Below are 13,359 nucleotides of genomic sequence, written 5' to 3'. Positions count from 1 at the left end.
TTTGGCAACTACTGGGAAGGAGACAACTAAAAGTTGTATGAGTGTAAAGCTTTTCTTCCTTTTTTTTGTTTGTTTTTGAGGTTTGTTACACTTTGTAGTAGTGAAATAAAATACATGCATAGCATATTTACAAGCACTCTAACTCACCTAACTATTTACTAGTGGTACATGGATAAAAGCACTTTTATGTTTAAAACACCTACTCATACTCTCAACAAAAGGTTGAACGCAAAAAAAAAACTCCTGCAACAGACAAACACTTTCACCAGTCTTAACATCAACACAAATGCAAAATAATGCACAGCAATGCTTGTATTTAAATGAAAAATGTTAGCCCCTAGGGCTAAACATGCTACAAAATGCAATATTTACAGAAAGAAGGAGATAAACAGAGAGTATATGAGAAATTTTGAGATTTAATTTTTCCATATTTAATTAAAATTAATAAATAACTAACTATTTTTCTTTTTAAAAAAAAAAAAATGTAAATCTGGTAGATATTTGGACCAGGCGGTGCTAAAGATGAAGATTATGATGATCCTCCGGTAACGTTGTTAAGAGGACCTCCAGGTCCACCTGGAAACCCCGGCAAGGATGGTCGCGATGGCAGAGACGGTTTGAAGGGTGATGCTGGTGAACCCGGTGAGCCCGGCTCGTTAGGTCCCCGTGGTTTGGATGGTTTACCAGGCGAGCCTGGCATAGAAGGACCTCCTGGTTTACCCGGCTATCAAGGACCTCCCGGTGAAAAAGGTGATCGAGGAGATATTGGTCCTCCTGGTCTAATGGGTCCTCCAGGTTTACCCGGACCCCCAGGATATCCAGGTGTTAAGGGTGACAAGGGAGATCGTGGTGACTCAGTGAGTATTTAATTAAATTTGAATATTACGTGTAGAAAGATTTTTGATTAGTCCTTTCACTAGAAGTACAGAAAAATGCGTAGACGTCAAGATCAAGATGGTATGTCAGATGCTCCACATATGCCCACTATTGAATATGTAAGTAAATTGGATGAGCAAACACGGTGGAAAAGTGTATTAAATTTTGTTTTAAATTTTAGCTTTATGGTCCTCCTGGACCTCCTGGTCCCATGGGTCCTCCTGGCCATCCTGGTCAGACAGGCGAAAGAGGATTAGATGGTCGTAAGGGAGATACTGGCGAGAAGGGACTAAAGGGTGATCAAGGACCAATGGGTTTACCGGTGAGTTTCAAATATTTTACACTATTTTTACAATTATCTTTCGAATAAGAAGTAAACTGAAAAGTACGTTGAAAAACATGTTTCAATTAGGTGTAGGACCCAACAATAAGCTTTATATCTAAGGCGTTTAGAAATATAGAATAAAAAAGTCTTCTACTTTAGTTTTTACCAGGGCTTGCTGTCACATTTGTCCAATTATATCATAACTTTTGGATATTTATTAGAATACACTTCTAATTGATTATAAATATACATTTGGTCGATTCACAAGGTTTCCTATCATGTCATATTGTCATGATGTTCTAATATTTCACGAATCTGTGGCTCCTCAATACAGAATTTTTTATTAAAAATCTGGAAAATATCTTGAAAATTATTTTATTTTTCATAACAAACTATTCCATCTTCAAATATTAATGTTTCTAAAAATGGGCGTGTCTGGCACTTAGACCCGCACAGTTTTTATATCAACAAAATGGAGGTCAAAAGCTGTATATAGTTGTATATCAATTTTTGATTTTTAAAGTTTAATTTTTGTCTCGCTAGATTGGCCACAAAAAAAATCGTGCGAATTTGCATGCTTTATACATTTTTTATTTATATCAAAAATGTGTTCTTTCAAATCGAATTTCACAATAACCCCCAGTTCAGCAGCTAAACATTACATTTAAATAGTTAAAAGATAAAAATCGTAAATGCTGCCTTGTACTGATATTTGGCGTTATCTATTCAAATTATATTTGCAAACTATTAGCCATGGTCCTGCAACTAATATCATTTTCTATTCCCTTAGGGTCCTATGGGTATGCGCGGTGATTCTGGACCTATGGGTCCTTCCGGCAAAGCTGGTTTACCGGTAAGTAGATAAAACTACAATATTCCCTTTAATAGACATAAACTCGGCTTTGGCAATATTAAACAAAAATATAACCTACAAAATTTGTTGTATTTAACTTCAAACAAACTAATAGTTAACTTAGATGTGACTAATATCGTAAAATATTTTTGTTATTTTTTTCTCTGTCTTTTCTAACAGGTGTGGGGCAACTACTAATCCTAATAAAAACTTAAATTAATAATAAACTTATAACAAACAAAGCAAAGCAAACAAATTAACCCTTTAAATACAAAACAAACACACAAATATCTTAAAAAGAAAACACACTAGCACTTAACGCTACAAACGCAAAAACAAAAGAAAACACTTTGAAAAGCAAAGTGTTGGCTAAAAAAAAGAAACAAATTTTAAATTACAAAAATAATTCAAAACGAAATCAAAATTTCCTCATAAATTTCATCATCAAAAAAAAAACAAACAAACAAAAACCAGCAACTTCATAATTAAAACAAATTTATAAATAAAACCTACTTAAATGCATCTATATATAAATATAAACACATAAATAACATTTTCTTCTTTCATTAATTGAATCAAAAAAACAAACAAATTAAACAAACATTTAACATTATTTTGAAAATATGCCAGAAATTGTATTTAACATGTAAACCAAACACAAACCCACTAGCAAAAAACTATGTTTAATTTATTTGTAATTTATAAATGAACAAATTACTATAAAAAATACTTAATCAAACAGCTTTGAATGTATGTTAACCTCCCTACTTAATACATATAATTATCATTAAACAAAAAAACGACGAAAGTTTAAAGTTCAAATTTCAAACCCAATCATATCAATTAATTAAAAGAAACCAAAAAAGGATTTAAAATCAAACGTTTAACCAACCAACCCTCCCCATTTTCCCTTTAAAACCACAAAACCAAAAAAAAAAGATAAATTTGTAATTAAATGTAATATAAAGAAGAAGTAGTATGTTGTGTCTTTAAATTTAATGATTCTAGGACTTTTAATGAATTGATGACAGGTTTCCTAATCTTCTTGGAACCTATTCGAATAGCTTCAACATACACTTGGAATATTCTGCCCACACAGTATAGTTGTATTAAAGTTTCCATTCGTTTCAAGACAACAAAGATTTTAAAAAATGTATTTATAGGGCAGCCCTCAACCAGATAATCAAGATATTCTAAATCCGATATCTCCAATAAATATAAATAACCCAGCATTATAGCATGTACTCAATGTATCCCTTATAGACGGTAATTGTCACTAATATCTGAATACTTAACTGACTTCAATATATAAATTTTGGGCTATTTGACACGTATGTGTTCTTAGTAGTGCAGTGTGAATTTTGGTTACTTTATACATCCCTTGTAATCTAGCATGCAGACAATTGCCACTTAAGTGTCTCTAAGTAATCTAAAGTGTAGTCACTTTAAATGTTAATTCTGTATTGCATTTTTTATGATATTGATATAATTCACATACAGTTCAGTTTCTTTTTGCTTAAGTATACTGACATCCCATGTACCCAGCATGAAGTAAATTGTCACTTTAGTGTCTCTAAGTAACCTAGAGTGTAGTCACTTAAGTTTATTTTGTACTTCACTTTAGAAAGTAGTTATTTTACCCACCAGCAGTAATTGGATTGGAGAGTTGCCGGAGGAAGGTTTGTTTACATGCAATCGGTTATTGGTTACTCATAGATATCTTTTTAACAGATAATTGAGGTCAATTAGCATCCGTACATGTTAAGATACCTAGTAATGTGGCTGACCAAGTAACCATTTAGGTAGCTAGTAAGTTTACTGACTCTATGTAACCGGTATGTGAATCCAATGCATTGACTACTTTGGACCAACTTTTAGACAGTCTCATTGTAATCCAAAAGAGTCAATTAACAACCTGCCTAGGACATGCACGTGTTAAAATAAATAATCACGTAGCTAGTTATATAACTAGTTGTCACCCTAAATGATAAGTAAAATCACTAGTTCGGTACAGTCTCCTGGAACTTCTGGGGACTGCAGCCTGGGTCAGAGAGTACAAGGGGTTCCCTGCAGTCCCCTCTGCTTGTACATAATTGGTTATTCCTGTAAAGGATCTTCTTCATTAGTATTCTATGAATTTTTCCCCCGCAATACCAAAGCCTCAACCTACAATATTGCATAACACGCTGGTAATTATGTTTGCTAGATACTTTCAACCAATTTCTTAACTGCCAAATGCCACTTAATTCTGAACTTTTTTATAGTTAACATTGCCTGACTAATTTTGATAAATTTTCCTATATTGATCGCAATACCACGGTTTTGAGGTGTAATATCTTTCAAAATTTTAAACATTTTTTAAATCGTTTCATAAAATCGTCAACTCGTATTCCTATATGAAATCAGAAAAAATCAAGAAACGCTTTGAATTGCATTAGATCAATGCTTAAAAGATCTTAATAGGAAAACAATTTTCCACAAGATCGTTAAAAAAGGCAAAGCATTCAGATTGTGCTTAAGTAAAAGTATTCTTACTCAAATAGCAATGAATTTGGTGATTTGTTCGATTTTTGTGCTTTATTCGATATTTTTTAATCGACAGGAAATCTTCTGAAACAAGATCATCCTCAGTCTTTAAAACATTTTTTTAAAACTAATTTTGAAGACACAAAATACAACATTTTCTTAAAAAAATATTACTTTAAACTAAGCGTTCTATGGCTGCTTGACAAATGGAAAGATTTTGTTCAAATCAAATATATAATTATTGATAAAAACAAAGAAGAAAAAAAACACAAAATTTAGGTACCGTCCATGGGCTTTGACTTAAATATTATAAATCAACAAAAGGAAAAAATGCCAAAGCTTCAAAATAATAAAACAATACAAAAAACATTCAAAGAAACCAATAAATAACAAAAAAGCTAATAATGTACAATAAAATTTAAATTAAAACATATGAATATAATAAAACAAAACACACAAAAAAAAACAGTGGTGAAAAAAACATTTAATAAAATTAATAATTGAATATTAAAAAAGGACAAAAAAAATTGGATTTTACATAAAATATTTTACCACTGCTGATTAAATAAACAAATAAATACATAATTAGTTAGATAGGTGTATGATAATATGCAGAAAATAACAAATTTTTAATTTTATGAATTAAAATAACAATAAATAATAATAAAATTAATATAATTAAAGTAAATAAATAAAAGCATATTTTAAAAACCAAATATTGAATGTGTGTAACAAACTACAAATAAACCAAAATTATGGGTTTCACAATTAACAAAAAATTAAATAGAAATTAAACAAAAGTTAATTTAAAGCATTAAATAAACATAGTTATGAAACGGAAATAATTAAAGCAAACGCTATATATATAATATGAACAAAATATTTAAAAAACAATAAAATTTATGAAGAAAAAAATGACAGAAGTTAAAGAAGTTAAAATTCAAAAAAAATAAAAAAAAAATATACGCAACTGTAAATTTGTAACAAATATAAATAATTGAATATAAAAAAGTTTCCTTCCATTTTTTCCTCTATTTCTTAAATACCTTACAAATACATATTTACCTAACTAACTATATATACATAAAAACCTAAAATCTATATAAATATGAACAACCTAAATAAGTTCTTATATTAAATGTCAATTTTGTTCAATTAAAATATATATACAAATGAAGAGAAAAATAAAACAATAATGAATTTAAACTCATATTTAACTTTAACAAACATTTTGAACAGCATGTCAATTTCATTTATGTAAATAGTTATTAAATTCATACCAAATTGTATTTATTTTAATTTCCATCTAAACTTTAACTTTACTTAATTGACTTAAACTATTTCAATTTAATAAATTTTATATACTATACATGAACTCTATGAATTTCCCTTAACACTTACTTACAACTACATATATTTATGCTTTTATAACTTTTACTAAACGATTATGACGAAATTATATTTTAAACTATTGACTCTCTGTATTTCTCTCTCTATATATATATATAAATACTTTAAGTATTTCATAAGATAGTTAAATAATAAACAAATATTAAATAATACTAATAAGAAAATAATTAATAAGCTAAAATTGCAGAATACTTATATAATTACACTAGTCCATTGACAAGGATATTTTTGTAGAATTTTAAAGTATTTAAAATGAATTATAGCTATATAGCAAGTTCTTACGAGTAATTATAAAACGACTAGTTGCAGATCTTAAAGGATCGCAAGTTTTAATTCTTTGTAGCCTTCTTATATGTCATTTTGAAGGCTACATATCTTGTCATTTATTCTCACTTAGTTATTGAACATTATAGTGTAAACAACATAGATATTTTGTTGCTTCGAAAATGTCGAAATTTGTTCCAACTTCAACTTCTTTAATTTGAAAAAAGTGCCGATGAAGCACACCAATTGTTCACCAAATCTTATGTGTTCAGTTCATAAGTGGTGATTTTGACACGGAAGACAAATATCGCCCAGGCCCAGTTTGAAGACCAATAATTGGAGGCTTTACTCCATGAATATCGTTGTAAAACACAACAAGAGCTTGCAAAATCTTCACTGTTTGTTTCGATCGATGTAGAACGATCACTCTGGGATACGCTTCACTTGAGCACAGAGTATCCGATATTGGCTTGATTCGTTCTTGGCCTCAAAAGATGAGAAGTTCTTTTGACTCGGAATCCATATGTTGCCAGAAAGATGGGAAAAGCTAACAATGGCCAATCAAATATATTCAAAATAAAAGCTAAAGCGTTGAAAAAATTTAATATTTTTAAGTCATACACTAATTCTTTGAAAAATCTCGCAGGTGCTGTAATGATTTGGATTTTGTCGTTAGTACTCAACTTGGTTTTAAATATTGATATTTAAGTTTAGCTTGACAGACTAAAATTTCTTCTATAAAACATGTCGCCAAATCAAGTCCTACTTCAGAAACCTATAATCGATTGCTTATATCAATTAATTATATAGATTTTGAAAAGTATTCCCAGAAATTCTGGATAGTGTAATTATTACTGTTATCTGCCAAGTAATATTAATTTTAAAATAAAATCTATGTACATTGTATTTATAATTGTTAATATTTAATAAAACAAAAAAAAAACTCTAAAATTTTCAAATTTAAAAATAAATTCTCCCTCCTTTCTATCCTCTATATATAAACAAAATATTTCAAGATTTACTATATAAATATATAAAACTATATAATTATAAATGTACTTTACTCATGATTTTCATTTTAAATATCATTTTTTGCAACAATAAAAAATAGTAATTACAACTATTCAAAAGTTATTATGGTAAAAAAAACGAGAATGATTATTTTAATTTAAAAAACGTGCTCTGCAAAGCATATTTACAAAATATATAAATAAATGCATATATTACATACAAGAAAAATAAAACAAAAATCTCATGGAATGTAATTTGTAATTGTATGAATGGAATTGCTAAGTAAGGGAGTAGGAAATATGAAATATTAACTATAAAGTATTACAACTTTAATGTGTATTTAAATAAAGAATGAACAGATGTCAAATAACACAAAACAAACGTGAACAATTATAAAAAAAAAGAAAAAATATTATTGTGAATATGTTTCTTCTTTTTTTTAGTATTAAATGTAAAACATTTCATATATATTATTTTATATTAAGGATTTAGTATGTTTTTTCATCCTTAGTTAAAGAAATGATATATAAAACAAAGAAACAAAATAATAAAAAAAGAGTTACTTTTATGTATGCATTATTCAATAAAGTGATGAGTTTTTTACAGAAAGATTAAAAAATATAAAAATAGATGTTTTTTTATAAAGAAAATTGGTTTTGGAAATATATTCATTTGGGGAAAATTTTTTTTAAATAATCTTTTATTATTTAGCCCTGGATTTATGATTAACTAACTTTAGATACATTGCCTGATTTTTAGTTTATGTTAATAATTTTTTAATAATTACATTGCTTGCTTAATTTATTTTAATATATTTATTTGCTTACTTTTATATTATTTCTTAAATAATTTATAATTTTGAAATGTTTGTTTATAATTTTTTTCTTTTTATTTCTATTTACCCCCCTTTTAGGGACCACCTGGTTTGGATGGCATGAAGGTAAGTTGTAGCTGAAATGTGTAAATTTAAATTTTAAAATTATATTAAATTATTATATTATTTACAGGGAGCTCAGGGAGAAACTGGTTTAAAGGGTGAAAGAGGAGATCCTGGTCTACCGGTAAGTAGCTAGATGCCTGAATTTCCAAAAAAGAAACATATTAGTATTACTTAAGTAATTTATTAATCAATACAGCATGTTAATGGTTTTTATATTTCTTTCTCACTCTTTCTTATTTCTTTGATTTGTTTTACTATTTGACAACACCTTATTCTACTATTACAAACAATTATCTAAAAAAAAAACCTATTGATACATACTAACTGAATATGTAAATGTTATATAACTGTGTGTGTCTTTACCTAAACTGTACCTATATGAAATTTAAACCAAAGGGTACTGATGGTATACCCGGTCAAGAAGGTCCTAGAGGTGAAAAAGGTTCTAGAGGTGATCCAGGACCACCGGGCAAGAGAGGACGTAAAGGTGATCGTGGTGATAAAGGTGAACAGGGAGTGCCGGGATTAGATGCTCCCTGTCCCTTGGGATCCGATGGTTTACCATTACCAGGCTGTGGTTGGCGGCCACCAAAGGTTAGCATGTTTTAAAAAAAAAACAATAACAAAATTGGTTTATTTAAATAAAAATTGTCTTAATTGGATTTGGTTAAAATATAAGCATGCTTTTCCAAAAAAAAAATAATAATTAACGCTTTTAAACTAGTACTAACAGTAGATTTTTCTAACGATTTTTATAATATTTAGGAACCGGTTATTTCAACTCCGGTCCATAAAGATTATTTACCCGATGTTACGGGTCCCGAAAGTAACAATGCCAGCGACTACGAACAAGAAGACGAAGATGAGGAACAAAATGAAAACGAAGATGAATACGATGAATATCAAGATAATTTACACAATGATTAAGGCAACCTAAAACACACATTTAACAAACAAAATGAAACGAAAGAAAGAAAATCTAAAAAGTGCTAAAAGCCTTTTTAAAAACCTTTTAATAATAACAAACAGAAACAAATTTAATGCACTATACACACACACACATTCGACAGAACAACGCTCGATTGCCTTGTAACTATGGCTATTAAACCATTAGCACCTGCCATTTTACATACTTACACCTTTTACTAAGGAAGGTGACATTTGTAATTAACAACATATGTAACATTCTTCAAAATTGAAAAGTGTTTACTTTCACTCTAATGGATTTCAAAAGATGCTGACAGCAAGCAATTATGATGTAATTTACACTATGTAGTCTAACACTAAATGTACACACACACACTCAACTTTAAAGTAGTTTTACTAATATTTAAATTAAATATTAAATAATGTTATTCACTAAACGCTAAACAATTAAAACACCAGAGCACCTACAAAGACGCTTTTTTGCAACAAAATTTTATTGGTGGCGGCTGTTATCATGCTTAAAATACTTCTAATTTGTTTATTTTGGTGGCAGTAAATGTTCTAATTCTAACAGTAAAGTATTTATTAATCATTTTTGTATTTTGCTTTATGAAGAAGGGTAACAAGGAAAATATTAGAATAATTATCGAAAATGTGTCTATGATTAGGTTATATTTAAGTCATTTTGTTTAGGGGTTTCCAATGAATTATTTTGATTAACGCAAATATAGCGTGACTGACAACGAGTAGCATCGAGTAAACATTATGAACTCATGGAGTTCATAATAAATATCTAGCTTAAACAATCTGTCAGATTCAAGTAGAAAAATAATTATAAATAGGGCAATAATGTAATTGTAAAAGATTTATAATTACAGCATTGCTCTATAAGCTTGAATAATTTGATGGTTTAGATATGCATAGGCTTTATTATTAATACATTTCCAAGCTGATGTCTAAATTAAAATGTGGGCTATAGATCAATACGTGAAGATAAATGCGTCAGTTAATATAGAATTTAAATGTAACAAATATGTTTTTTATGATAAAATTATTGAACTTTATGGGAAGAAATCAATAAATTTGAATTTTTCAGACAAATCGAAAATATTATGAAATTTCCAAGAATCCGATCACCAGGAGTTTGAAAACAGCCTATGACTAGTAGATTCCAAAACTACACTTTGTCATAAAAACTCTATGATTTGATATAAAGTGTGTTTTTTTAAACCCATTAGAACTTTCGAAAGGGTTAACTGTCAAACGAGCTGTCATTCTGCGATCACTTATTGACATTTATGATCAGTATACTCTGGCAAATCATCATGAATGGTGTGACGCTTAAACAACGCTACCAAATTTACTTTGAAAATCAGTCAGCGATTCGTGCAACTGATGGACGACTGCTTTATTAGCGATGAAGTTAATTTTTGGCTTAACGGGTTTGTTAATAAACAAAATTGCCGCATATGCAGTGAGATCAATCCACAACAGACCCAGAACAGAAAATCATTACCGCACCTTGATCAATGATTTTATTGTTTGAAAAAAATGGATCATATTGATCCGGGCAAGTTGTGCTTTCAATGGGATGGCACAACGTCTCACATGGCGATCGCAACCATCGATTTATTTCGAGAAATGGACCTGTGAATTGGTCTCCGAAGAACTTTAATCCATCAAACACCATTTACCGACATGTAGCCCCATACCAAGACCGATCCACTGCCATGTTTGACATTAAAAAGCCAAAGCAGAATTAGGTTTTCTCCATACTTTAAATATACCATCATAACCGAAAATATAAATGTTTCATTGATTTGTTTCCTTTCTGATATGAGCTGCTGAAATCGAACGCAACTGATTCGTTTGAAGCAAGAAAAAAACGCAAAGAACATGTGGCCAGACATGAAACCGTAATATTCCATCATGACATCACTCATCCAAATGTTGCAATACCTATTAATAAGTGTTTAGAACAAAGTTTTTGAGAGGTTTTATAGTCCAGACCATGCATCGTCCGACAACTATTTGTTTCCATCGATGCAGAACGCGCTCTGTGTTATAGGATTCACTTCAGAACAGAATATCTTGATTCGTTCTTAGCCTCAAAAGTTGAGCAGTTATTTTGGCTAGGAAACCTATCATCCCAATTATGAAAAAAAAATTCCCCGGGAGTTTTTTCCCTTTTCTTTTTTTTATCATTGAATTTGAATAGGAAAAATGAGAAAAGGGAAAAAACTCCCGGGAAATTTTTTTTCATAATTAGGCTGTATGTTGCCAGAAATATGGGTAAAGATCATAGCTAACAATGGTCTTTGAATAATTTAATATTTACAAATATTTCAAAATAAAAGCTAAAAAATTTAAAAAAAATTTGATCTAATCCGGTAGAAAAATAAACAATATTAAGCAAAAAATTACACAACAGGAGCTATATTTTCCAGTTACCCTTCTTTTTTCTAAAAATCTATATGTGCTTTCCAAATTGAAAATGAAAAAATTAATAAATTTATGTTAATTAACAAATAATTCTTTTACAGGATAATTGGCAAGAATGGCTTAGGAATGAAATTAAAGTAGTAGTCAAAACTTTGCCAAAAAATGGTCGCCGGTAGATGATGTTGTTGTCTTATAGCCCATCCCCCCGATATACAAAACTCCCTTAAAGCTTTCCTATGTAGCTTATGGTAGTTAATTATGAAATTTTTAAAATGCAGCATTAAAAAGCCCTCAAAATAATTAATAAATCTTTGCAATATTTTCTAATAATATAAATATACTCTAATATTTTAACTAATATACAATATATATAATTTTTACCATTTAGAAAAATTAACCTTAAAACGAATTATAGCATTTAAAGTTAAACACGAGAAACGAATCTAAAGTATTGTTATTTGTATAAAAATAAAGAATATTAAAATTAAATTAAAAAAAAAACTATCAATAGAAACATACTGTTAAATTTTGTTTACTTTTCTGCGTTTTTAGTAGTAAAAGTTTTTAATTATAATTTACACATACATACTAGATACTAGAACTAATAAAAATTATTTATATTTTTCCATGTCATATGCAATTAATATTTTATGCCAAAATATTTATAATAAACAAACAAAATAACCAATTTTTTTATTATTAATTAAGTATTTTTACTATGAATAATGTTTCATCATTATTTAAATATTGAAATATGAACATGTATATGAACGTATGATGAATTGAAAATATATGTATGTTACTTTTCACTGATATTTTATTTGTATAGTAGTAGTTTTTTATTTTCTTTTTTTTTATGACGGTATTAAAATTATAAATAATCTATGTCCTTTTTTATGTTATTTTTTATAAAAACATTTTGTGTCATAGCTTTCTTTTATTTTATTTTTATTATTGTTTATTGATATAAATAAAACCAATTTTTCCTAGAATTTTAAGTATTATATTGTAGTTAGTTTTTAATACGGATTTTTATGATGAAGATGATAATAATTATTGAATATTAAATGCATACTGCTTATATATAATAAAATTATAACTAACTAATCGACAGTTCTGTGTTTTATTGAAAATGGAAAGAGAAAGGTAAAAACAAAGAAGATGCAACATATTAGTAAGAATAACACTATCTGTGGTTACACATATTAAATTTGACTAAACAAATTTCTGAACAAAAATCAAATGTTGTATGAAATCAATTCGTATTTGATTGTTTTTTTGCTTTTTGTTCTTTGAAACCGAGTATATAGTTTTTATTTATATTTTTATATACACATGTATCTGTAAATATACAGAGTATATATTGTTATACTATAAGAGAAAAATGTGTCGCGTACGGTATGTCACGTACGATATTAAATTTAATTTATTATAAAATCATCCAAAGATTGTTTTTATTTAAATATGATGGATTGTAAAGGAAGAATATTTGGTTTAGTGTAAGAAATTAAAAGAAAAAATAATGCCTCTCACGATTCGCAAAATTTTTACTTTTATTTTTGCAACATCCACTCTATAGGCTTAGAAATGTCACGTACGATGTCATGACAAAATGTCCGAAATATTTTTAAAAAAGATGGTTTTTAAGACCTCAAGTGTCTAAGCAGCTATTCGGAAAATATTCAGAATATAAAGATTCATCAAAATTACAAAAACTGTAACTGTAAACGAAGATATCAAGAAATCACCAGCAAAAAATATACATGAATATCAATATATGAAACA

The 13,359-nt window shown here is 28.4% G+C and overlaps 1 protein-coding gene across 7 annotated transcripts in view; it reads left to right on the top strand.

Moving 5' to 3' along the window:
- LOC135964079 (collagen alpha chain CG42342) overlaps positions 1–11,971 on the top strand; it is a 307,763-nt gene extending 295,792 nt beyond the window's left edge. Inside the window, exons 8-15 of one of the 7 annotated variants that reach the window (XM_065516143.1) lie at positions 498–857; positions 921–995; positions 1,058–1,198; positions 1,992–2,054; positions 8,179–8,205; positions 8,273–8,326; positions 8,602–8,799; positions 11,676–11,969. In XM_065516143.1, coding sequence (XP_065372215.1) covers positions 498–857; positions 921–995; positions 1,058–1,198; positions 1,992–2,054; positions 8,179–8,205; positions 8,273–8,326; positions 8,602–8,799; positions 11,676–11,750 — 993 coding nt within the window. In that variant the 3' untranslated portion in view covers positions 11,751–11,969. Of the gene's footprint in view, positions 1–497; positions 858–920; positions 996–1,057; positions 1,199–1,991; positions 2,055–2,234; positions 2,389–8,178; positions 8,206–8,272; positions 8,327–8,601; positions 8,800–8,970; positions 9,208–11,675 lie in introns of those variants that run through there. The other 6 variants (XM_065516147.1, XM_065516142.1, XM_065516141.1 and 3 more) reach the window with 6 other exon arrangements.
- The last annotated feature ends 1,388 nt before the right edge of the window (positions 11,972–13,359 follow it).

Source organism: Calliphora vicina, chromosome 1, assembly GCF_958450345.1.
Source record: "Calliphora vicina chromosome 1, idCalVici1.1, whole genome shotgun sequence".
Classification (NCBI taxonomy): domain Eukaryota; kingdom Metazoa; phylum Arthropoda; class Insecta; order Diptera; family Calliphoridae; genus Calliphora; species Calliphora vicina.
This window is presented reverse-complemented; position numbering and strand designations above follow the sequence as displayed.